Below are 27081 nucleotides of genomic sequence, written 5' to 3'. Positions count from 1 at the left end.
AAACTGTATTGGACTTCTCTGAGACTTTGAAGCTCCCTTGTCATTTTGGCATCGATGTGAAAAATCCAATACCCAGATATCATGTTGACATGACTCATTAGTATAAACACAAGTCACATTAATATGATATTTAGCAATGCTGTATTAGGCGTAAAAAGTAGAGAAATTAGGAACAGATTGAAAGAGAAAAACTGCTGATTTTGAACTTCAAAATTCAGTTTTATCCTTTAATTTATCCGATTTTGCAGACATAACTCACTGGTAGCAGAGTAGTAGATATTTATGTTGAGTAAAATTTTCACTCAATTGTTATAATGTGATTAATCTTATTGTTGCCAGGTTCTGATAGAGCCGACAACTCTTCTAGGTCTTTCTAAAATGTCTGCAGACAAAATAAACTGGGACATTGACTCCCAGAACCCCATGCCACTGAGAACGTGGGTGGTCACATTTCAGCTATATAGCACAATCCCATTGGTCTGCCATCCTTTATACAACAGAATGTGAAAAGTAAAGCACATTATGCCATTCTTCTGAACTACACAGTGATTCTACCGACTCGTTTCAATTTATAGGTGAAGTGGACAAACGAGATTCTCTTTGCATTTTCCAGAATTTCCAATCCACGTCGTTCTACTTGAAAGCCTCGTTTAGAGGTCGTTTTGGTTTCAATTTGGGCTTAAGTAACAGACGTACTTCCACATAAATCCCATGTTGAGTAGAAGTTACACAGAGAGTAATTAGTACATCTGTACAAATGGAAGACTATATTGTGAGCAGCTGCTTTAAAGAAGGAAAGAAAGGAGACGGAGGGAGAGGACTGAGTTATGAGGAGGTCGAAAGCAGAGAAAAGAGGGGGGTGGATGGGACATTAAAGAGATTGTGTCCGTCTGGCTAATGGTTCTTTATGGCTCCCTCATGTCCTCAGATGAGGAGGATGACTGGCAGAGAGTATGACCACTGGTAACTGTACATCACCTCTGTTTGCCGGCTTCAGCTGACATCCCACTCAGCAGGACTGCCTGCCACGGTGAAGCGAACCACTAAAACACTATAAAACCAACAGACTAAACAGCCATTCATCATTACTGCGCATACGTGAGCCGCATCACACACACACAGCAGTCTTAACTGTCCCACTCAGTGACTCAATGCACGCATTAAAACTTCATCAAGTATTACCAATACAAAAAAAAGTCTGACCACTCTGACCGCGACCGCTGTTCGTAATGTCCAGAAATAAGGCAATCATGGGTGAAAATGGTTTTGTAGGTCATTTTATTGAATTGGTGATGAGTTGAACCAAGTGCAAAAAATACTGGGCTCCTTGAGGAATAAGGGAGGAAAAGGATTCAGCACAATGAGCATGATGCATAGAAAAATGGTACAAAATCTATCCATCTTCTTTGTCTTGCTAAAAGCCGGCTTCTTGACCTGCCCAGTTGGGTGTCTGCAAGAAAAAAAGAAAAGGTGAAGAAAACATTAGACTGGACTCTTTGTAGAACCGCGGGGGTGATGAAACCGAAATTTTGTCGGCGATTGTGGGAAAGGGGGGGATCATACATGTGCAAGCAGTTAAGTGCTGACGTTTTCCCCTTCTCGGTGTGTATAATGTGTGTGTTCTGTTGGTAAGCGCTGGGTGGCTGTGAGAGCTGACAGGGACCTTTTGCAGCCTTGCCCAGATGGGAGGCAGTAAATGCTCTCTATATGCAAGTGATTTGTAGCCTTGAGGACAGCAGGATGTAATGGCGCTCTGTGAGTTGTTTGCAGCCTCTTTTGTCTAATTACAAAAACCCCTTAATGAGGGCGACCTTTGCCTTTTTTGTTTTTAACAGGACAGGGTTAAGGCAGGCGCACACATTCAAACAATAGGGAAGGAGGGTAATTGAGCAGACCGACTCGAGAGCCGCTTGGTTAAAAAGTGAACATTTAACGCGTCTGTTGCAACTCCGTGGCCTTGGTGCCGTCGCGTGTCGGGCAAGGGGACCTGACGCGTCAATCTGCTTTTGAAAGATATACCTGACTTCAAGGAATGGGGAGCTGCGTGGCGGGGTCAGAGGATATGTATATGTGCGATTATGACATTCTGGGTAGTTGCGGTAGTTGGAACAGTCCGCATACCGCTCAAAATGCACAAGGTCAACATCAAAAACACACTTATATGGGATGACTGGACCTTAGGCCAGACATCTGCAACAGCTCCTAAGTGCAGGGAACTCCCGGCTTTGAGTAATGTTCACCAAAAGCTAGTGTGAGGGTCCACCTTATTTACGTTGCCGAGCTGAGTCACTGAGCCCGGGCCTCGTTTTATGGCTGTTTGGAATCTACCTTGTCATTAGGCCTTTGAAGAGAAATGGAGGGATGAAAGCGTTACCTCTGTTAAACTTGCTCTTACTGGCTTATTTCGTGTAAAGAGAGCTTTGTTGATGGTTGTTCAACAACATTCTTTAGCCTTGTTCTTCTGAGTTGATCATTGGAGATGCTTTGAACTACTCTGGGTTCACTTTAACCTTCAAGCGGGCCGATCGGGTGAAGGAAGGATGGTCGCCTCCAGTGATGAGCGAGGAGTGGAGTTTTATGTGTGCGACGGCTGTGTCAATATGCCTATTATTTACCTCGTTCCTGTTGTTTTGGGCCTGCTTCTTCTCAATGTTCATGGTCAACATTTGGCTGCGGAAAGAGAGGCTCTTGGTCTTCTCGATCACCTGCTGGTAGGGTGAGACAGCGTTGTTCCCCATCACCACGTGACCCTGAGAAAAGGAAAGACGGTGGACAACAAACAACCGATAAGCCAATCACTTTGAGTTTCGCAGACACCATTCTACAAAGACTAAGCGGCACACACAGAAGTCGCATTCACATCTAGGTACAGGTAGGTAATTCTATGTCATTCCAGGGGACTGGGGTATGATTTGCTGATTACAGAGAGCTGCTGTGATGTGAATGTCAAAGCATGCGAGTTCAACATGGAGCCTCACAAAGGGGAGCTAACGAGGATGAGATATTATGGTTCAAATGTCCTTACAATCTACCCATCTATTAGAAAGTACACACAGAACACAAAATATGCATCTTTATCCTTTCTAAAGACACACATAGAGTGGATCTAAAAAGGGCTGCCTATTGCCCGACCACACACACACAGAGCTTGCTATTAAGGAATAAGAAGATTGACTTGTGAAGCAGAGAGAACATTTTACCAATTTGGAGTCTATCTTGGCATCCAGCCTGGCGTTGCGGATAAGGTTGACGATCCATCTCTCAGCCTCCTCGGGCGTCATGTTCAGTTTGTCTGCCAGCATACTGTTAAGGAGACGGACAGAAAATTGGGCTTTAACCTGTTTGAAAGGCAACAAAGGGCAGTGAGGGTGGCCTAATGCTGGGCGGATTCCTCCAACATTGCGGTGTAGATGCACAACCCAAGGATCGACAGGGAAAATGACAAAACATTTGATTCATACAGTCACACATTATGAGTTAGAGTCATCAGTTATCAGTTGGAGCTGGTCGATTAAGACACGCTTAAAAGAAAAAGTCTACAGGTCTGATCCTTAAACTGGTGATGTAGACATGAAAGTATGTTACAAAATACAAACCCAACAACTCCTTTATGCTATGTTACAGTATGATGGATGTTGCAAATTAGATGCCAAATGAGCAGTGAACACATTATGCTTTAGGCTTAAAGGTGTATAACAGTAAGCACGCACCTAAATTCCACAAGACAAGAGTTTTAAAGGCGCTTCAGTCAAGGGGAACTTGATTTACAGACTTGTGAGACTCAATTAGACGTTGGAGGGCTACCTCTGGTTTGAAAGCTTTGCTCCCTGTGCGTCCAGGACAGAGGCAGATCAAAGCCAGGAATAAGTGACACAACTCTCTCCCACCTGCTTACTAAAGCCATCACATACTGGTCCAAGTAGCGACTGTCCCTTAAAATGGAAGCCAGGTAGGGGAGCGGTCTGCTCTGCTTTGATACAGCGGGACATGGATGTGTCACAGCACAGGGAGGGAACTCTGAGGGTGGCTGGTATTCTTTGATCCAAAGCTTTCCTCAGTGCAGCTGGCTTCCCTTGTGGGTTTCAAAATAACTAGACCCCTTGATACCCCCCATCTAAACCCCCTTCCCCCACGCTTCCTGGCCCCTTCCTCTTGTCTGACCCCCACCGCCCTACACACCCACCGTTTCATATAAGGGCCCCAATAAATATCCCTCTGTGCGCTGCCCACAATTATTATAGCAACCTTACTTCACATCCCAAAAGCAAGACCCCCTGCTCCCCAAATAACTTAACACACATACTTTATACAAATGGGTCCTAATTTGTCAATGAATAAAGGTGTGTTTGTACAAAATAATAGGAGTTATAAGGGATACATAAAAACTATTTAGCCCACTAATTATCACTTCCTGGTCCATTCATCACATTTTGTGAGTCTCCTTCAGTGGAGCAGACCGGTGAGTAAGCCCAAATCTGTCCAGACCAAACCACTTCTCACGCTATGGTGCTGCAAACACACATCCCACTACAACCGTTGATGATTTTAACTGCGACTCCCAGACTCTTACTTATTTAAGACATTTTTCTGGTTGAAAATTCTCATTTGCAATCATGTTCACTTCAAGGTTCACAAACACAGATTTCTAACCCCAGAAAGCTTTTGTCCAATGGTGACAAAAACCACATGAAGAGGGGAACTCGAATGATGTCAGCGTCTGGATAAGGCATTAGGACACATTAACAACAAATAAAGGTATTACGTCAGCAAATGAGCAACATAAGATTTGGTCTTCTAATGACTCTGCACATCTCTCTGCACTTTCAACACAACCAAGTGATGGAGGAGGGGAATAGCACAACAGAAAAACACAAGCTGTGGGTTAGTTAATGAGTATCTCGGCAGTCCAGAGGAGGGGGAGAAGCATTCCGGGAGACTGATCAACCTGTCACTCATACCAACAAACCGCCTCCCCCGCCCACCGGCTCTGTCTTACAGCTGATTACACTTTGGGTCGTCAAAACCTGTGCAAAATGACGCATGACAATGAAATTGCTCTTATGGATCATTATTGGGGACCTAACAAGTATGGAAAGTGTCAGCTGTCTAATGACGCAAGTTTACGTTTTGATGGCCAACACATGTCAGCAATCACAGGGTGACACGATTCACACCAAAGATGCTGGGCAACGTTTGCTCAAGAACAAGGCGACACTTATTCCGCAGGATAAATGCTGCTAATGGAAAGCAAATGGTGCACTGAGGTATAGGCTCATATAAGTTCATATACACAACTACTAAAATAGGGATTTTTACTTGGAAAAAATAAACACATAATGACCAAAACATGATTGCATACACACCTGTCACATCAACACCTTTCTCATATGGTTACCATCTATTGCAGAACTGTACATTTAAACACTATAATGCTCAGGTGTTCTTGTTATGTTGTCCGTCTGTACCTTGTGCCAGTGAAATGCACAAATATAGGAGAGCAATATGTAACAGCTGGTAAGAGCTCGTCTCAATCACATCCAGGCCTGCCATTCAGAAAAGCCCTTAGACACGTTACCATACAATCAAGAAATCAAAAGGTAAATTCAAGTAACTGTTGTTATTGGTTCAGATTTTACCCGTGTGATTAAGTGATTGCTGCACAGGGGTACAGGGTGTTGTGTTTGGCAATTCAGTAAAGTGGGGGCACATGTCAGTCAAGTCCAGGTCAGATATGATGATCAAAACAAACACGATCCAGTTTCCTCACTGGGGAGTTGGGCTAACCCCTAACCTCTCTAAATGTGATCTCTCCTGCATAACACAGGAACAAAGTGCCCCAAAAGGCCCAGGGCCCTGGCCTGTACCAGCCAAAGTCCTGTAATCTAATTTATGAAGGAAGGTCTGGCAGTGTTTTCCTCCCAGGAAGAACATTTGTATATCATAGAGGGGTTCCTTTATCTCATTGTCTCCCTGACAGAGGTCTTCAACAGCTACCCCTGTGAAGACCTTTGAGAGGAAGAGAGCATGAAGAGGAAGAAAAGAGGGCAAGATATGAGAGAGAGAGGGCTGGACTTACACAACCTACACTATTGACATCCTTTGGCCCTTAAGCCAAGCAGACAACCTCCATGCCTGGTTTTATTTTACACAGCCATGATGCTGTTCCTTGGGGGAGAGGGGATCACTTTCATTTCGACCCCTTACTCACTCTGGCTCCTGCGCTTTCGACTTCAGGCTAGGGGACTCCAGCGTCTCTCAATACCGACCTCACACTTGAAGAGACGGGTCAGGCGTGGGGGTCTAACTGGGTTAGGGGAGAGAGGAGAATGGGAGCTCCTTCTCAAAGGTAGCCCTATTGTTAACATGGCTGGGCTAAAATGAACGCATTGTTAAACACTAACATATGATGGCATTTGGAGACTCCCGAGCCATTTGGAACAGCCTCGCTTTCGGCTTGAGGTAAAATTGATTTTTTTTTCAGGGAAACCGAAATGATAGTGTGGTCTTTCTAATGACTCAATTGTGAGGTGGAAAGATCTTCCATGCTACATCCAAATACACAACGCACTCCTTCCAAATACCAGTGAGCTGTTGTGTACAAATAGATTCCAAATGATGATGTCTCAAACACTAAAATATCAAAAGACAAGTGTACATTTGAGGTCAATGCAGTAACTTGCCATTGAGGAACTAAGACTAATAACCTTGTTAATCAAACAAAGCATGTGACAAACATTTAAGCTGCCGATAGAACATTTTACATAAGCTTCCACAGCATAAAAAACTCAATTATGCCAAGTTCTAGCCTACTTTTGTGTCCCAAGCCGTGGGCAAAAGGAAAGCTAAACATCTGTGAAACCATCATGACCAACAGCTGTAAAAATGTCCCCATTAAAAGCGGCCATCAAATTCATTTGAGTCCATGCCTGGGTGCAGAATGCTTCTGGACAGAGGACTAATGACTTGGAATTTGGGGCGTCTTTCAAAAATAGACACGTTCTGTCCAATGTCATAACACCACCAAAAATAAACATGGAAATCCCTGACACCGTCTCTAAATGCGTGTTCCTGCTTTGGAAACCTCAAAAACAAAGACCCAAACACAGTGAAAAAAGGTGAAAAGTAGAAAAATCACCATTCTACTTCCTCTTTCAGTGTTACCACTAACCTTTGTGGTCCTTAACAAGTAAATGGATCCAATTGCAGCAAGTCTGCCAAAAAAGAACCAGGACTCCTAATCAATTCCAGACAATCTGCAACTGGAGATTTCGACAGGGCCTGATCATGTTCCATGGTTCAACCTTGACTACAGACCTCCATGGCTCTATATAACAGTCAATGCAATCATTTTCCTGTCAACAGAAGTAATTCATTCCCTCTTATTGAGCATTATGTGTTCATGAAAGCATATTATAAATGCAGACCTTCCTTAATTCGGAATATCCGTGATGTGCTTGAGGGGCCGTATAATCATTATATATATAAAGAATGATTATGATTTTTCAAAGAGCTGGGAAAAGTAATGAGCTGGTCACAACAAAAAGAAGACCAAATAATATGGTAGCTATTAATATCAGATTTCAGACAGAAGGTAAAATTTGCTAAAATTGATGAAAAGTGGTAGTTTGTCATAGTAACAAACAACTACGGTGGTCTTGTTAAACTGTGGTAATACTAATTAATTAGCATTGCGTTTCTCAGTTTCGGTTCTGCATCCAAAGTCAATTTAATTTCTGTATAAGAAACTGTATTTTGACCTGTGGGTCAACAGAGAAAGTCGGAACCCAGTGACCCCCTTTAATCCGGAGAAACGTAGCTGAAATCTTCCTGTCCATCAGCGCAGCTGGAAACTTCTATAGCTGTCAAAACCCTGACCTCTTCCTGTAAGAGACCTGCCCACCAATTGGTCTCGGGCAGGTGGTCTTAAAAGTTTAGTGGAACAGTACAATTGGTTGGAGACCTGGAAGCAGTTAAGCGTCCCTGTGCTAAATCTCCAAGATGTGTGGGGTCAGCATGGATGTGTATGCATGTGTGAGGAGGTAGCAATAAACACTTATCTGTATGGAACATTCCACTAATCGCAAAGCCAATGTTCTTACTTCCTGCATATGGTCTCTAACAAAGTCTATTGATAGCAGATATTCCTTCCTGTTAGTCTTTAAGGATGTCCTTCTGGGTTCTGCTGCACATAATGGTCAGGTTTGACAGCAGCTCTGCTGTCATGTTACAATGCCATTGAGAGGTTTTGTTTTATCTGACATCCCCTTTATCTTGTCTGGATTGTATTAGGTTACTGACCTGATGCTGATGCACTGGTGAATCCTGCAGAAGGTCTCAAAGATGAAGAGGCGAGCATTCTCGATAAAGTCCTCCAAGCAAGCAACCAGGAAGAAGTCGTTCACAAGAACCTAAGAGACAGCAGACAGGTTAAACAGCAATAGTGAGTTTACTTGACAAAGAACAATTTTCATTACACTCAAGGCGCAGCATTCTGACTGAACAGTATAACAGTCCTCAGTTTTTGCCTCTTCTACTTCAAGGAGAACGATTCCAGCCAAATTACAATTTCAAGTCTTATTCTGGCAAAAGCCTTAAATTAGTAACCCCGGGCATTGCATAGCGCCCCAAATTAACCACAAATGTTTTAATTCTCAGACAACCACGAGACACTGTTGCAGAAACAGCACCCATCACTGAAACAACCCTCCTGTTTCTCATTTATTAACCTGCATTGGGACTCGTAGGACAAATGATCACGCCTTTTCACAGCTACAATCATCCACTACTAGCAGGTTTTACAGTGTTGCGTGGACAAATTCTTTTTTTACAGTAAACATTCATGATCCAGTGATACCACTGACACGCTCACAGTTCTCAGTACTTCATGCGTTTCACTTATCCGCTGAGAACCTTTTCACATCGTAGGCCTCCATCTTCAAATTCTTTCCAAGAATTATCAGCTCTTTGTTTCCGAAAGCTTGGAAAGTTGCTATCTGCATAAAGTTCTGGTTGAATAAATCCCAATTACATGGCGCTATCAGGCAACGCACATTTCAACTAAGACAACGCTTATCTAAGCTGATAAACTTTGAACAGTTGAAAGTGCCCTAATTGCTGTCACCTGGGATTCTGACCACAAAGCTAAACAAATTCTGAAAGGGGTTCCAAAAGCCTTTTAAAGAATGAGAGGGCTGAGTCTGCTATAGGTAGGCATATACTTTTCATTCTTTGACCAGCCTGCATAGAACATCTGACATCGATTCTAGATTAGGTGGAGTGGTAAGAACAAAAAAAAAAAAGAAATCAAAAGCGTGCACACCCAAACTGTACAAATTCAACCAAGCTTCACTCAGCATTTGGCTCAAACCATTGTAAAGGGTGCAGTGAACTGCAGACAGGGAAGCTGAAAACAATACCCATATCTTGCTATTACAGCAATCAGTAAATTGATGGGTGCCAGTCTCCTCAACGGCTCAAAATTGATGCATTACAAATGCTCGTCAAGATGAGAGCCCATCCCAATGGGGTATCTATTTACCTTGGCAATTACTCCAGTCAATGAAACACCCACTCTCAAATAATGTGCCGTCTCAAGGCTGCCGTGTGGATAGATGGAACACCTTCCATTGAGGACTTCACATCGGTCCAATCTGAGAACATGTTTTGCGTCACAGGTTATGCATAAACAGCAGATTTTTTTTAACAGTCCACCAATCAAGACCTGCTTGTACACTGAACAAGGAAGACAGAGGGTGTCTTGTGTACTGGGCATGCTCTGTCCTCAGAACAGGCACCTCTCAGTTTTATCAGTGTTAAAAGCACTCGGAATAAGTCATAGCTGAAATTGAGCATCTGTTTCAACCACAGCCGAGCCTCTTTTAACAAAACCCTGTGACGCAAGGTCAAGACCAACCCAACCCTTGAAAAGTGCGTGTGCAGGTTTTTAACAAGGTTGGTGATTGAGGGAGTGTGTCATGTTTTAGCTGAAATAGGATACTGCTCTAATATTGTTGATAGTAACTGTCATCATTTGGACATAGACCCAGGAGGCTTTTGCACAGGAAAAATCTCATTTTCTCTGAGACCATGTATTAAATTCCTCCTGACCATAGACAGATTCTGTGAGGGTGTAACGAAGTAAAAACAAATCTGTGCAAATGACTTTGGTTCCCACTTCCTCATTTATTTAATGGTGATTTGGAAAGTCGCAGACTCTATATATTAGCTTAAAAATGGGTTAGGACAGAATGGAACCTTATGTCAACCGCTGACATGATTTATAAACATTTACCCCTGTGAAAGAGCCATTTGATCAGACCACATGTTTTTCATTTTGGACGTTTATCGTCAAGAGGCAAAAGATGAAAAAGGGGCCAAATAACCCCAAGTTTAGCCTCTTATTCCTCTGCAGGTCCAAATTATCAAGTCATTTGGGAAAACTAAATTACAGTGAGTACGCAAAGAAAGAACTAAAAGATCACGTTACACAAAATATACATAGGGCACAGCACCAGTCGGGACACCTGTTCTCCCTCTAAATCTAATTACTGTCCTTTGATTGGGTCCCATGAATCTGACTGGTCCCCCCTCATAGTGTCTAAACTAGGACCTCCTGGGCATAGTCCATCATCGCAGCATATAATTTGCCATGAATGAATGATGATCTTAATTTTTTCACAGCTATGACAAGCATGGGCTGGTCACAATAATAAGAATCCTTGTAAAGTGTAATACAATCCAACAAGGTAGCCTTGCAATAAAAACTACATTAGTCAAGCTTATAATGTTAAAAGATTGGTGACAGTGTATCACAGGCATGCTGCTTCAACAGCATCACAAAGTTACTACCACACCACCCCACAATAATATTTAGTGTAGTTTTTGTTTTGTTGTGCGATGGTACAGATATAGTGCAGCTATGCTATGGAAGACAAACCTGTCTTCTTCTCTTCTTGCCCCCCTAGTGGTAAGTGCTAGTTGATTCTTCAGTATATTATGACAAAACAGCCAGGACCAACTCACTGACCCCTACTTTTCCGTGGATATTACCAATATATCAGCACTGTTTTAATGCTTCATGAAGGACCTTTACATGATGATTAACAAAGTATCTTTTAAGGGTTGGTTCATTGTGCTAGGTGTCCCGAGCGAAAATCACATAAAAGGTTTTTCCATAATATTAGTGAAAACATTCATGGAATAATAAATAAAAACAAATTAAATGTGCTTCTTTTATTCCATAGCTCTGTTCACCTTTGTAGTCAACATGCAAAAATGGCTTTTGCAGTTTACTCATATTCCATTCTTACATCAGGGACTGCAATTAGAATTGTTATGGTATAAACCATTGAGCCATTACAAACCAAAATGGAAATAAATGCTTTAAATGGCTCTTTTATGACGAATCTCTCTCTGAAATGAACGTCTACACGCCTCTGCATAGACTTCTGCTTATAAAGCTTTTACTGTTAACTACTACTCTGATGGGACGATTACGGGTCATAATAAAATCTGATTGAATCTGTGAGTCATATGATGGCCAATAGGACCTCTGTATTTGCCAATGTGATATAAAGCATAGACTACCATTGTCTGTGTTGGGCCAATGCAGAACTCCTACAAATAAGAAAAGTGAGCAAGCGGTTTGTGAACAAGTAGAAGGTCAGAGTGAATCAGACTATGATCCATGTGAAAGTTCTAGCGTGACCAACAGATCAAAAGTCTTCAGTGGATCACAATATCCTCACAGAGAGGTGACGATGAGCCAGGACTGATGGCTTCTCACATTTTGGGAGGGGAAAGGTGAAATGAGTCATGGTGTTGGTGACGATCTTAGGGTGCTTACTCACCGACTCACACTCCCTGAGTTTCCTCTGAGCACTGTCAAAGTCGAAGTTGACATACAGGCACTCCACAAACTCGGTGATTGGATCTTTGTAGGTGTAGGATTCCTAGGGGAAAACAATGAACACTGGTTAAATAATAGTATTTCTACAAGCTGGCAAATTCTTGTTGAGATCACATTTCAAATATAATGAATCCTAATTTAGTTGAGTTGTGAAGTAAAGGCTAATATTATGTCACCCAAAACACAAACTTCTGAGCATCATCACAGCTAAGAAAACCTAATATTTAAGGTGCTGCAAAAGTTCCTAACCATGCTTAAAGAAAGAGAACTAAGGCTATAGAGGAGAGCGCACACATTTTAGTGATTACGCAGAACCCACTGAGATGGTGCTTATTTGGATTTCAGAGCCATTGATCTTTGAAGAAGCGACTGTCATTGGTGGAGAGGGCACTGGTACACTTCACTACACTACAATCAGTCAGTGCAGTACCATTCATCAGAAATAATGGGTTCAAGCTTTCCCCTGCTTGGGCTCAAACACTAATATGCAACCCCTGCTTCAGAAAGGAACTGTTAGCAATGCTATTGGGTTTACATGCTCAGTTATAGGCCTGCACGACATTGGGGGAAAAAACAACTCCCATTGCAATACTAAAGGTGTTTTGGATATGTTGGACAATCAGAAGCAGCGTTCATTTTGAAAGTCACGACAATAAGTTTTTGTTAGCTAATATTAAAACGAAGATGGCATGTCAACAAAATTACACTTAACCTCTTAAAATCAATCTGACAAAATAATGAATTGATAAACGAATAAAACTAATAAATGACAAAAAAGTGCCGTAGAAAAAAATATAATATCAAAATCAATCATTTGAATAAATTGACACGTTCACTTCAGCTGTCATCCAGTAAAATGTCATGTCCTGCCCAATTGAAGCTCATATCAGAGGATGTCAGCGTAATGCTGAGCTGTGTGGTTTGCTTGCTTGTCAGTTATGTTCGAGCTCACTCTGAGAAAGTCAGCATCAACTTGAAAGAGATTCAGAAGGTCAGAAGTGGAACAGACAGGTAGATTCGATCGGCTGCGGCTACACTACTTGCCTTTTTCATTTTGCCATTAATGCACCGTTCTGAGGCGCCTACACGTGACCTGCAACTTGCGTCACTAGCTATAGTGGCATAAGGAATTCCCAACAGCATAAGCGAGAACGGCTTTAACTGGCCTGTTGTGATATGAAACACTGCCAGGAGGAAATCCAACAGAAATATACTGTAGAGTAAAAGAGACCCATCTTAGACGTTTGCTATGTGAAAACTGCATGTTCATAAAATGCAATGTGGATGCAGGCTTCCCATCAACATAGCATATTGTGTAGGTCTAGTCAGCAACATAGTCGCCAATACCCATTTGTGTCTTTAGGCCTAAAACCAACAACCTGGCAGCTGTGGGTGAACTTTGCAAGTGTTAAGACACAAGATGATGTAAAAAAGAAAAGTTTGTTACCTGTTGTATGACCTTCACCAAATCTTTCAGAACCTGCCGGCGCTTACGGACATCTTTGTTTGTGATGACCGCAGTGGTTAGGTAGCGCAAGATGTGAGGGCACATTGTCTGGATGGCATTAAGGTATCTGGAATGACAAAAAAAGGTCATCATCACTATCAGACCAATGTAAGCAAAGACATGGTCTTTACAGCGACACACAATATAACATTTTGGCTGCTTATTGGGCTCCTGGCATTTAGAATAAAGAAATAGCCTTTTCAGCTAAACAGATAAATATCCTAACAGGACCCTCCGCTAGACATGGGTCCTAGCTTTAAGCCGTCTCTTTCATTAGCGTCCTATAAGAGGGAGGAGGAAAAGAAAACCCTGGCAAGCAGATACAGATCAGTGAGCAGGGACCTGCCCAGTAGCTGAAACCCAATCCATCAGGGACTGATGTTTCAACCACAGGTCAACTGGCTAAGGGCTGAGCACAAGAGACAGGGCGCTGTTAAAGGCTGGTTCTAATCCCACGCCAACTCTTGGAGAGTGTTCAGCAAAAAGAACATGGAAGGTCTGCACACTCATTTACAACGCCTTCCTTGTCAAGATGTGCAATCAATCGGCATTAACTGTATAAGGATTCCAAATTCTTACCCGAACGCGCATCGTTGAACTTCACCCATCCCCTCCAATCCCACTGACCAAATTGAATGTTAAAGAGGAAATGGAGTTTGCTTTGCCACAGGGAGTGGGCCGCTTCAGGTCTCTTATATCTTAGGCCAGCGCAACAAATGTTAAGAGAAAGAGTGCCGCCAGTTTAATTAGCTGAAGCGATTAAAGGGACAAGGGACCTGTGGTAGTTGTGATGTTGAATCTAAAAACAGCAGTGGGCTGCTTAGCAAAGCCATCATCAGCATGGTTTTAAAGGAGCTCTCTTTCTCCATCCCTTTGTAGTTTCTTGACTCCCGGGGAAAACCTCAACGCTGTGTTCCTGATTAACTTACACCTACTCGCTCTCTGGGGGGACTCCTATAGCAAAACAATCCTGCATGAGTCACTGTTCCATGTCTGTGGGGGGTTTCACCCAACCATACCTTGGGGACTCGTGTCATTTTTCAGTTTAGGGTAACAACATTGCTGCACTGGTTTTCTGAAGATGCTACTTAGGCATGCAGCCAAGAAACTAAATATGAGTTTATATTTCCTCCGTTGAATTGTTTTCATTTAAATTTTTCATCACGAAACAGAAATGCGGCGAAGACGAGAACTGGGGCCTTGGGAGACCATCAACGGGCAAGAGGGAAACAAGTGTCATTCGAGAGCTCATGAAGAAGAAAATATTGCCGAATTACTTAGGAAGTGATACTGAATATCAATTAACAGCTTTTGGCAGTATCAATGGTCCAGTGTGCACCTGCATTAGAATTTGATATTAGATAATTTCACTTGGAATCAGTGCAGTCTGTCAACAGTACACAGCAAGGCTCTGGGCAACATCTGCTGACTGCAGGGGTTAGGGAGGTCAGATGTGGAGCTGAAGGCCAACCACTGGTCACTGACTTAAACCAAAGGAAGTACTGGTCAAAAGACGGGGTACAAAAGCCAAGCCAAGCCTCAGTGGGGAAAACATGAGGTTTCCTAGACTGTGAAACTGCAAAGCACACAAAACTACCTCAGTTTGTCCACAGAGATGGTTGGGTGAGCTTTTCATGAGTAATTATTGGGCAGGCCTCCTTAATCATCCACAATAAAATTAAAAACTGAGTGAAACTCTGGGAACCAGACATTTCAGTGTGCTGTGTTGTGGTGGCCTGTCATACTGTCTGTGGAGTCCAATCATCTGTACAATTACACAAGCCTGCAATCAGAACAGGGGGAGGGAGCAAAAACATCAAAATAGGTGGGGTGTGCAAATTTTAACGCAGTGTATAAAGTTTCCGATCTGCGATACACATGGCCTCGTTCTCCACTTGGAGAGTAAACAGACCACACGAACACACAGAGGGCTGAAACCACTTTAAAAATACCAGCAGGGTTCATGAAGAAGCCCAACCCCCCAAAAAATGTGTTATTAATGCAAATGGTTTTCTCTAAATCAGGTTAGTGCTATAAAATGACTAACATTTCCTTCAAATCTCTGTGGACGTGGGGTTTTTTTCCAGCTTAACCACTATGCCCATTTGTGTAAGCCTTCCTGGGCCAACAAGAGCCCAAACGCTCAGGGTCAGCTGAGGCACTGCAGCTTTCTGTGCCTTTTCTTGTGGATTATTTAAACTTTGTGGAAATAAATGTTATCTTCACACATACTCGCAAGACATTAAACAATATAATACCGTCAAAAATCATACTTACTGGGGCTGATACAGAAAGAGGTCAATGATATTGTCTCTGCCCTTGGGGTGGTTGAAGAACACAAACAGTGACCAGTGAATGAGCCATGTCCTCTGCTGGAGGGACTGGAGAGGGGAGCTGACCGACTGAACAGGACAAACACAGAAAGGTTGAAATGTAGACAAGTCGAAGAAAGGAAGGGCGAACCAGGGATAATTTCAAATGGTTGCGCCATGATTGTTCAGTGCTTTGAGACGGTTAAATAGGAGCGGCTAAAACTCAAATCCAAGTTGTTAAGTTGTTAGGTGAGTGTGTGCATGGAAAAACAAAGCCACAATAGTGCTGTGCTGAAAGGTGATGTGGTCAATACAAGAGAATTTAAGTGGGGTATCAAATTTTGAGAAGTGGAGCATTTACGTTGTTATCGACAGTCTCCCTCAGGCGAGTGAGATCCTCCATGGCGGCTTCCCAGTTCTGCATCAGGATCTCGGAGGCCAGCTTTCCCCACAGAGAGTTCAAGGCATTCCTGTCAGTAGAGGGGACCTCAGGAACAAAAAACATGGCACACAAGTTAAAACCTGAATCACACATTGCTCCATATGTGGAAACACTGTCAGAATTTGGTCTTCCAAGTAATCTGGCAAAAAAGGGCTCTTATACAGGTTGGTGAAGTGTTCAATAACATCTGCATCAATTGGTGGTTATACAGTGGCACTGCTGCCCTTGGGACAATTTCTGTCACTTATACTAGATAAATTAACTAAATTATGTCATCCTACAAGAATGGATCTTGACAGAAAAAGAGAAATGGATCATGAAAGACTGTTTAGATTTTTATAAAAACCAAATTTGCTGCACTTTGAGATACTATGACCGCTGCATTGCAGATGGCCGTACTGTGTCATTACTGCAGATTACCACATTAAGTGAAGGCATATTTGAAGCATGTGTGTCATTATGCTGTTTAAACAATTTGCAAGTGCTTAACATTTGGTTCCAGTCTAGTTTAGTTAACTTGAGAACTGCTGATGGTCTTCAAATATAATGATGGAAAATGTCTTCATATTCCTAGCCTGCATTATAAGCTGTTATGGAGGACAGTTTGCAGCAAACATTACAAAATGCCACCTGAATATTTTAAACTGAATTTAAGGGTGGAAACTTTCATTGAACCCAGTTCTTGCCAGGTCACCCTACTGCTGGGGTCACTAACACTTTTTGTAAAGTTGCAGAGTTCAGATGTTACTGAAAAAGGGTTACAAAGCCAAAGGTCAGTCTATCTTTGACACTGCCATACCACACCACAGCAATGGCCAAATCTATCCCAGGGTTTTCCCTACCATTATACGGTTTAAGGGCAGCGCCTAAGCGTTTTTGCACAGTGCCCAGGCCAAACGAACGTGAAAACACACGTTAAATTTTTTTTTAATTAACAAAAAATGCGTTTCTGGTCTTTGGCGCCCAAGCCGAAACTAAACAAAAATAAAACAAGACAAAAACAACAAACAGCGCAGTGGGACAAAGATAGTTTGTGCGCTTTGATGTCGGCACACCATCAATCAACACACCAGCTACAGGCTTTAATACAAGAGCGCTAGTAACAGTTATGAGTTATGAGCGTGTTCCCGTTTCTGCAAGCGTGGTAGATGTTTTAGCTGAAAACATTTTCCGAGTAACAAAAGCAGGAATATGAAAGGCTCACAAGATGGCAGGGAGATTAGCAAGGATTACTACTTTATTTATTTCAATAAAAATCTGTTGTTACTTCCATTGTTACTATGTTTTTTGTTTATTTTTAATGCACTATCCTAAAATTCCCTTTTATTACATGGGGTAATGGATTTACTGTTAGCCTGGTTTTACAACAAATAACAACATGTAGAGGACAGCGTATGCAACATACAGTTGGTTTAATCAAAGTCTTCTTATTTCACAAAATTAGTAATGCTGAGGGTCTAAAAGTAAGTGAAAATTCAAAGTTTTTAGTTAAAGATAGACTAACAAGGCTGGATTCTGATGCTTATCTTCCCACGGAAACGTCTCTCTAGATTCCACACCTTAACAAAAAGGCAACCTTATACCGTAGACCAGCAATCTTAAAGAACAACAATCAATCCGAGCGGCATGGAGAGGGAGGGCAGACACAACTACCATCTCAGAAAGGGGTGGCAGGGGGCATTTTTTGACTCTGCAATGACCCATTACATTACATTACGATCATTTGGCAGACGCTTTTATCCAAAGCGACTTACATTACATTACCACCCTTCGCAGAGGGGGGAGCAATTGAGGGTTCGGTGCCTTGCTCAGGGGCACCTCGGCAGGGGCTCGAACCAGCGACCCTCCGGTTCCCAAGCGGAAGCACTACCCACTGAGCCACTGCCTCCCACAGAGGAGTGTGGGACCCCAGCACAAATCCCTTGTGAATACCCTGTGGAGTCCATGCTAAGGTATAACACTGCTGCTGCTAGTTCTGGCTGGGGGAACAATTCTGTGAACTTTGGTTACCAAGCAACAATCTATGCTATTCCTGATTCTGTTCAGTTGATATAAAGTCAAAATCTGATTCAAAACCTCCAAACAGCAGGTGCCTCTGGAGTTGTTGATGATGGCAATAACAGGTCCTGCACAACAGGCATTAAGCTCATGTCAGGCACTTAAAAATGACTTTTAGTGTCTTAGGCACATAGCTAAGGCTATTACAGTTTCCACAAAGGTTTGTTTTGTAAATATTCTCTGCAGGCATATCTTGTTAATGATAACTATGATAATTTCCATCTATTACCTTTCGGAAATCTATGGACAACAAAGTCCTCATCGCAGCGTAATTAGGCTGAAACACGACCTGATGCTAACAAGACACACCTTTGTGAGGATAATCACTCTCAAATATGTTGCAGGCTACTGTTTCTTATTTCCAGAACAGGCTAAAACAAACAAAAGAAACCAGGTAATGAAACACAGGTTGGGAATGCCTCTGAACCTAAACACTGAAATCGCCCTGTAGTGGACACTAAACTACATCGTAAGGCTCATGGGAAACTCTGTACCACAGTAGTTCAGGCTAACACCAAAAACGCCAGACGCAGTGACATGAGTCAAGCAGGAAGTAGGGGTGGGTGTCTGCTGAGCAGCCGGAGAAACCTAGATGCTAACCACACACCCCCGTACGCTGTTGGACAGCCGCTGAAGTGGACTGTGAGACACCACAGATGCACAAGTAGAGGAAACGCTAAAAAAAGAGCAGGTTTCCGCTGGAACCCCACAAATTGGTACGATTATTCCAATATAAAAGTTTTTTTTAGCTTGCCAAAACACTCTGATAACAGTCTGACAAACTGCTATATGAGAGGGCGGCAGGTGGGAGGAAATATTTGGAATATCTCTTGCGGTATTCCCCCAAGGGACAAACAAGTAAGAGGGCATGTACAGCTATCCTGTTAGAGGAGCAGAGCTTCTTTGATCACATTTCTTTGGTCCACTGTGAATGACTTTTGAGGTACAGAAGTGACAAAAAAACACCAGTATTGGAAGAGGGAGAGAAAAATTGGCTGCACTGCCGGTCTAAAGGTCTGCGTTTCTTCTGTTGAAGTGTTTTGTTTTGTTTTTGTTATTTTTTTCCCCTCTCTTGGAAGTCCCTGCCTGCTACGTTTGGCTGACCTCCAGGTCATTATGGCAGCTTTCTATGCACACACTGTCTGGCTTTCACTAGTGGCCACGCTAGAAAAGTTTCAATACCTGGGTTTTTCCGACAGTTACCTTAAGTTTCCATTGGTTTGCGAAATGGGCACATTTTCACTCACTGACCAGCAACAATAAATTTACTGTGCTGGGGATCCGTCGGGATACTCAATCTTTATTCTCAACATTCAATCCCTGCATTAAGTGATGATATGAATAAGTTGCTCTTTTTGGGCTAGGCCACACTGTAACAGGACCTGAGGCATGGATTTTGCAAGGCTGGCTTCCTTCGTTTAATTGACTGGGTTTCCCACGTTAAATGACTTTATGGAGCCTCACCTCTCCCAGAAGGGGGAGGGAGACAAGGGCCCTGTGAAGATGGGAGGTCCATGAATGCTGAAAAGAGAGGAAGGGGAGGCCAGCATATAGACTTCTCACTAATGAAATCCATTTCTACCTCTCCCCCTTTTTTAAAAAAAAAAATCCTCTCGCATTGTCAGGAGTAAGCAACAGATATCTAGTTACAGAGCCTGATCTGGTTGGAACTTAAAATGAGGGGTCTAATGATTTGGGGGTAAAAAGAAAAAAAATGTATGCTGGACTTAGAACAACATACCTCAATTAAAGCAATTTTGGTTTATTGAGGCTGAGTTGCAAAGCCATAAACAACTGTTGTTGGAAGAGTGGGGGTATATCCATCATAAGCGTTTGAAGACTTTTCCTTTTAGTGGAAGTGGAAAGCTTGGGTGAATTACCCATCATCTCGTCTGAGATGCAACTTGCCCTTCTGTAGATGGGCGTAGAGTCAGTGAGACAGCCCATCACTGAAGTACCCAACTGCTTTGGGTTAAGAGAGTGGTTTGTAGGGAACAGAGTTCATCATCACTCAGAGCCTCTGCCAAGTACAGCAGTAGGGGACACTGCAGCATGGTCAAAGTGCATGACTAGCCAGAGTCACTGATGATTCGAAAGACGAGAGGCAAAGCAGCAGAGTATCAAATGCCAATTACAATGAGAACAAAAGATGGTCTTAATGTTTTTCACTCTAATGAGTAGACAAAATGTTGATTTTATTCTTGCCCATTCTTTCAGGACTGGCTTTGGCATGAGTCCTTGCTTTACCGCAAAGCTAAATACTAAACCAAAGACAAACAAAAACAAGAGGACAAGTGAGTGACACTTGGAAACCACCGACTATGCAGACTGGTTCCATTGATCATTACAGGACATTCACTTGAACCGAACTTGCTAGCACTTGATGCCAAAGGAATAAAAGTGAGCTACATTTATGCTGACTATTTGGTTTTAATCCACATCAAGGCATAAAATATGTCAAGACGAGGGTACCTGCAAGCTGTGATATAGAGCAAGGGAATATTCATTATGGGAGGTAGAAGGGTCACTAAAAGACATGAAACCCTACCCCTGGCCTTCAAGGTACATTCAGACTAGGAAAACGGCTTACATGATCTACCAATCAAGCATTTTTTGCCTGGTAGATGACTGAACTGCTTTACATACTGGGCTCATTCACTACAACAGAGACAATGTCAGAGGCCAATTGTTTAGCAGAGTACAGATCTACCGGTCTCTGCATTTATTTAGCAAGGAAACTACATTTCAACATGTGAATGATGTACAAACTTAGCTGTATGTATATTTAACAATTTTTCAGTAATTATAAGTTCACTTAGTATAAATCTGGTATTTTTCTATATGGCAATCATTACATTGTTACAAGTGTTGCCATCAAATCTCACATAGTACTTGCTTTTGTTCTGTTTCTGAATAGCCCCTCACACTGCACATGTTGGCAACCAAAACGTTGCTTGACCACAGCTTTTTTGTCAAAATCATCTGCAAGGTGGTCTCACACTTGTTACTGCATAGAAATACACCCTTTAACACTTGTCCTCACAGTGCTGCAGCACGTCACCCCTTCACTGCCTTGTTCATCTTTCACTCTTTGCTCAGAGCCGTAGGAGAGAAGCCACAAACACCAGAGCCGAGGCAACAAGTTTTTTTGTTTATGTAGGAAATAAAGTGTGTGCATGTGTAACAAAAAGACTGCCAGTACTCTGTGATATGCAATTACCGTCCTCCACAAAACCTCTTATGGTATTATCTGACTTTGTAAACATTTATTTTGAAAATTATTTACCCTAGCTTTCTGCATTGTATATCTTTCTCTTACTCACTCATTCCTTTTAATTGAGAAATTGACAGTACCACAGGGAGAGTGAAGCTTAATGAAAATAGCCTCTACTAAATCCATTTCTGGTTGCCCTTCAACATCCACACATGCTTCACAACTTGAAACCATACAACTTCTTCGAACAGTTTCACTTTTAAATAATGCTGAGAAGTTGCACTGTGTATAGCCCTCTTGAGGGAAAACTATGGATGTTTTGCATAACTTAAGCACACCATGAGCCCAGAAGTCGTGACAAGGGACTATCTGGCCGCAGCACTCAAATCAATAAGCCGTCTGCTGAGGCTCGCCTCATGAGGAGACTACAGACAGATTATGCAGTCCGCAACTGATCACTTGGCCCAGTAAAAGATCCTACTCAAGTCCTAGAGCAGCAGTCTCCTCCTAATACAGAAGACGTGCGGGGAATTGAATAGGGAATGACGTAAGCTTTTCACATTCAATTACTTCTAAGTGTTCTTTTCCTCTCCTGAGCAAGCATTGGCCTTTTGAGGGATTAAAGCAATCAGGAAAACATACTGTGATATTTAATTTTAATGCGGTACAAAATGCAATAACCAGTATATAAATAAAAATAGTAAAATACTACAGCAACTGTTATATTTGGTATTTAAGTGTACATTTATTGCTACGACTGTTACCCATGACATAAGACCTGTGACCCATCATCAAATGTGTCTATTGATGGTAAAACATTTTTAACGCATGTGTGATAAAAGCGGTTCACTTACCAAGACTCTGAAGAAGTAGAGATACTCCGCAGCACCAGAGTAGTTTCCACACTCGTACTGGAACTTGGCGTGTTTGTACAGCGTGTCCAAGTACTCCTGCCGAAACTTCAAGAGAAATATTCGAGTATTAAATATTTGGATTCAGTTCATACAGTTCTGTGTGCTCTGTCTGTAATTTCATGCAGCTGTAGTGTCTGGAGGAATCGTTCCAGTTTTGCTCCATATCTGCTGCTGTTTGGATCAATGTTATGTTTCCAGTTGGGCTTACAATGTTTAAAGTACAATCCCAATAAAACCCCTACTTCTGAAATATCTAGACTAGAATAATGAATATGATTACATTGAAATCATGACACTAACAGAGTGAAATGGACCTTTTCGCCACTGATAATGATACTTTCCCTGCTGATGTGTCACACCATGACCACAGAGGAAACGCTAGTCTGTATTTCCAAAAGCTACTATATATGAACCATAACTCACATTTTTGTTAAGTTCAGGATTTTGAATGTTGTGTCAACAAATATGCCAGGAAGTGGTCATGTGAACTAAATTAGACATGTGTAAATATATATCGGGCTATCATTTCAGGTCTACAAGTCTTTCCATATTTAAATGGCCCTCTGTTTGTCTAGTATATCAGGGGTGTGTGCGCTGACGTCACTGTGTACTGAGGCCAGTCACTGAGATTCACTATAGCCGTTACAATGCTCTTGACCACCCATGCCTTTCACACAGCAGGCAAAGGGGCCCTGGGCCTTGGCTGTGTGGAGGTGCACTGAGGACAGCATGCAGGTCAGCGGGATACCGGAGTGGGAGGGGACCGATGGAGAGGACAGCAAGAAGCCAAACATCATGGCAAATATAGAACCTCCGGCATTCTTGCGGCTCTTTCCACGAGTGCCGAGCTTCTCCGTTTATTCTTAACAAGTCACCACAGAATGTAAATGTCCGCAGAAATTGTGCAAGCCATACAAACCCCGAAAATGAGTTAAGGGTTTTGGGAAGTAATTCTGTATTTCCCTGCTCGGGCCGCTCCTCCCACTTCACCCCTAAAACACCATGGGTTCACAGAAGAGTCATGGGAAACCAGCAAAGAAGTGAGATGTCAGCAAACCAAGCCAACTTACGTTATGTTTCTCTGCCAAATAGTCAAAAAGCATCCGTCCGTCCCTGAAAAAGAAAGACAGTTCTTTTAGTTAGAGGTCATTGAACATGAGTCACTCTTTGGCAGACATCCTGGTGTTTGGAGGTTCAGGTGTATTTTACAACTTCTGGTCTAGATCAAGGGCTGTACATAAATCAACCATTTCATTTTTTTAAACAGTGTGATAGGCTGTTTATTATGTTTGGTTTGGCTACTAGAAACATGTGCTCCCCATGATGAATAAAATGAATTAAAATGGGATTTCTAAACAGTTCTGTCCCAACTGCCTTTCGCAACATGAACTGTGACTGCAAATTCTTGGTATGTATACATAAACACCACAGTCAAACTATATGTGTTGCAAGGTAAGCTCACATCATAATTGAATGTATGCATGTGTGTGATGTGTATCAAATTATTCTGATATTGGATGAGGCAGGCTCCTTGTTTGCTCTGGGGCAGCTTGTTTCCTGCATGGACGTAAATGAAGGAAAGTCTTCACCAGCTCTTGGTTGACGAGCCTGCATGTGTGTTTGCTCATTTCAAAGAACAGCATATACTACACTGAACATCTTCTCTTTTACCGTGACAAAAACAAGTACTTGTGTGCTTTAGATGGAAGTCAGCTCCTGAGCTGTCTGTTAGATAGCAACTGTTCATGTAAAGTCTGCACAGCATTACTGCCACCTTCTGCACTAAAAAGTCAAGGAGGCGCAGACAACTTATTGGCTTAAAAACCTAAAAGTTGTTCTCATTACTACAACACATCCAAACAAATTAGGCCATATATCATACTAATATTTTAAAAGATTGATTGTAATCCACTGCGCCTCTATTAATGCCAGATTGTTTATAGATTAGGTTATAGCATGATTGACTGTACTTGGCTTTTGTATTCAGTTGTTTGTCCAAATAAATTCTTTCATGGCATGTGGCCCTATCAGCTCAATGTTCAGTGTAACGACTAGGACCAATAGGCTACACTATCATGTCGTAATGTATACAAACAATCAGGATGTATCAAGCCCAGTGGACAGGGCTGAATGATTAAAAATATCATCTCATCTCTCTTTTACAGTGCTGACAGGTCCTCTTATCAAGCCAAACTGCGTCAAGCATAATTCAAAAAGATAGGCCATAATAATTAAATTAAACTGTTTGTCCTTCAGGTTGAGGAGAATTCCTTCACTGACCCAATGTAAGTTTGCTATTGTTTTACAAATCCAATGGAATGAAGGAACTTGTGTATAACTAAAGACAGCCATGATATCTATCCAAAAAGAAGAGTTCTGTTTACTCAAAACTGACAACCAACTAACAACAACAAAGACAAGCGCTAACTCCACACTGTGATTACCAGGCATCAACTTTCACATAACAGTTCAGTTATTAGCCATACAAAACTGAGGCTTAAATAAACAAACGTCTAAAGCCCAACAGAACCATATAATAAGACAGACTGGAGGGAATGAGGATGAAAAATGCTTTTGATTAACTGTGCACACTCACGCCAAGAAACACAGCAAATGCTAAAAAGTCAATATAAAGCAAGCTATTGTAATCATGGCAGATGACACAACAGCATTAATAAAGTTAACCGCAGCATCCTGTGTCTATGCTGTCTTTGCACAGCGAAAGCACTAAAAAAGACTAACTGGGATATGCAGCATTTCGAATTCCTCAGCCACAAAATCCCCTCGCAATGCTGTCCCGCTGTCTACTATTTCAAACTGCAGAGTTTACTAACCCTGGAACCAGAAAACCCCAAATAAACCTCACAATCTCAACAACTGTTAAGGCATATTTCATCTGGAAATGGAAATGAAATCAGTTTGGGAATTAAGGAACACACACAGAAACAAGAACAAGGAGACAGTTCTGATTTTAAATGTGCTTTTTTTTTCACCTGGTTGACTGCATCTGCTTTGTTGTCTCGGGGTCCTCAAACATTTTCACAATGGGTTCCGTCTCTGACTGCAGCTGCTTCAGCTGAGCCACAACCGCAGTTCTCTTCTCCTTCAGAGCTGGTACGAGAATGACATTGTGCCATTAAAATAACATTAAACACTAAACAACTCAAGACAACTGTAACAACTAAATTGATCTAAATGGAGTAGGTAGTATAGCACACTTTATTACATTTAACATTCAATATCTATTTATTTGTTTGTGTGAGTTACTACTAATACCCAACCTGGTGTTGAAGTGTCTTGGAAGAGCAAGTTGTTTGTAATTAACAACATCTTTGGGGTGAAATATAATACTTACTGTGGGGAATCTCTGTATCAGGAAAGAGGCTTCTGTACACATCCATGGCAAAGTCCACCATGTTTGTGTCGCTGAGGAGATCCAGCTTTCCATGAAGCAGCTCGTGTTCATTGTAGATCTAAGAAACAGGGGTTATAATAGAAAACAGTGGTGAGGAGGATGTTTTTGTACAATGTTATATATTGAACTGTGACCCCGCGAATCAGTTACAGAGACTGGTGCGGTTTGTTCTTAGTGTAGTAATTGTTGCAAGGCACAAATGTTTAGTGGATAACGAGTTAAGTCCTGTGTCCGACTCTTAAGTTGGGACAGAGAAGACGAGGGCCTCGACATCGGGCGAGGTAAATTCCATTTCTGTTCGTATTATGAATGAAAAACTAACAAGATAATTTTGTCAAACTTTGTCGTGTCAGAATGCCATTCGTCAACTTTAGCAAGAAGAAAATGGCCCTTTACTGTTGGATTGGTCAAAAGACAGCATGTACAAACAGCTGCAAGATAAGCTTGCTAATAAGCTAGTTAGCCAACGGTACTTTGAAACGAGCTCGAACTCTGTGGGCACTCTATAGTTGTTGTGACTGTAAATGTTTAAGAAAACCTTTTGACCTAATGTCTCACGTTGCCATATTGCTCAAACCCTATATTTTTTTATTGCAATAGACTAATTTTCCAGTAGCTAACATGAGGTTTAGCATCACTATTTTGCCCGATTCACTACCCTGTATATCCCAACAGGGCGGCAATACTTTGTTCTCATCTGAATGATAGCGTGTAAGGGAGCACCGCCCAAGAGCCTGCCACTACGGGTGAATGAAACAATCGCTCCTCCCGTAGTCATCTGAAACAGCGCGAACGAGGCCAGTTTCACACTGTAAAGCCACATGACAACAACATAAACACTTCCGGTCTATCGCTTTAAAATTAAAACCCAAAGGAACTGGTAAAATACTGAGTTTCGGGAATATTTTCACTTCACAGGCAGTTGAAATTCCAATCTAATGTATCGCTATACTAGGAGTTAAACAATGGTTTATTCAACGGGGAGTCGTTTATTTTATTTTTAACCCTAAAAGTTATACTTCCGGTAATGATGGCTAACTTTACTAGCCTGTAGCAAACGTGAACAGAGCACATGGCGTTAAAACCCTTTCGTAAGCCATGTAAAACTCCTCAAAAGTAACAAAAAAGCGTAACAAATGCGTTATATGTTGATATTTCCTTACCTCTTTCACGGACAGAAACTCCAGCAGAGGGAAAACAAGATGCCGGTCTAAAAAATGAGCAATTTTGGTGGTGAGGTCGTACTCCGCCATGTTTGCCGAGAGAGAGAGAGGAAGTGACTCGCAGTAGCTGTGCGTAGGGAAGGACTGA

General features: G+C 42.0%; 1 protein-coding gene across 1 annotated transcript; it reads right to left on the bottom strand.

The window, feature by feature from the left end:
- Positions 1 to 1261: 1261 nt before the first annotated feature.
- eif3ea (eukaryotic translation initiation factor 3, subunit E, a) lies at positions 1262 to 27081 on the bottom strand. The gene is made up of 13 exons (XM_076150400.1): positions 26934 to 27081; positions 25711 to 25828; positions 25349 to 25466; positions 23426 to 23468; positions 22296 to 22400; positions 16089 to 16214; positions 15693 to 15817; positions 13356 to 13482; positions 11850 to 11951; positions 8299 to 8408; positions 3201 to 3303; positions 2616 to 2750; positions 1262 to 1450 (listed from the first exon to the last, which is right to left on the bottom strand). Exons 1-13 carry the CDS (start codon positions 27021 to 27023, stop codon positions 1415 to 1417), a joined length of 1338 nt encoding a protein of 445 aa, XP_076006515.1. The 5' UTR covers positions 27024 to 27081; the 3' UTR covers positions 1262 to 1414.

Source organism: Genypterus blacodes, unplaced genomic scaffold, assembly GCF_046128005.1.
Source record: "Genypterus blacodes isolate CSIRO-AG114 ecotype Tasmania unplaced genomic scaffold, CSIRO-AGI_Gbla_v1 ptg000052l_1, whole genome shotgun sequence".
Taxonomy (NCBI): Eukaryota; Metazoa; Chordata; class Actinopteri; order Ophidiiformes; family Ophidiidae; genus Genypterus; species Genypterus blacodes.
Note: the sequence above shows the minus strand (reverse complement) of the source record. Positions and strands in the feature narration are given on the sequence as shown.

Excerpts from the sequence above, each read along its gene's own strand:
- eif3ea (XM_076150400.1), bottom strand. The coding sequence starts at position 27,023 with ATGGCGGAGTACGACCTCACCACCAAAATTGCTCATTTTTTAGACCGG. Across the intron at positions 25,829-26,933 it reads AGTTTCTGTCCGTGAAAGAG|ATCTACAATGAACACGAGCT; the intron begins GTAAGGAAATAT and ends CCTGTTTCTTAG. Across the intron at positions 13,483-15,692 it reads CTCTTTCTGTATCAGCCCCA|ATACCTTAATGCCATCCAGA; the intron begins GTAAGTATGATT and ends TTGTCATTCCAG.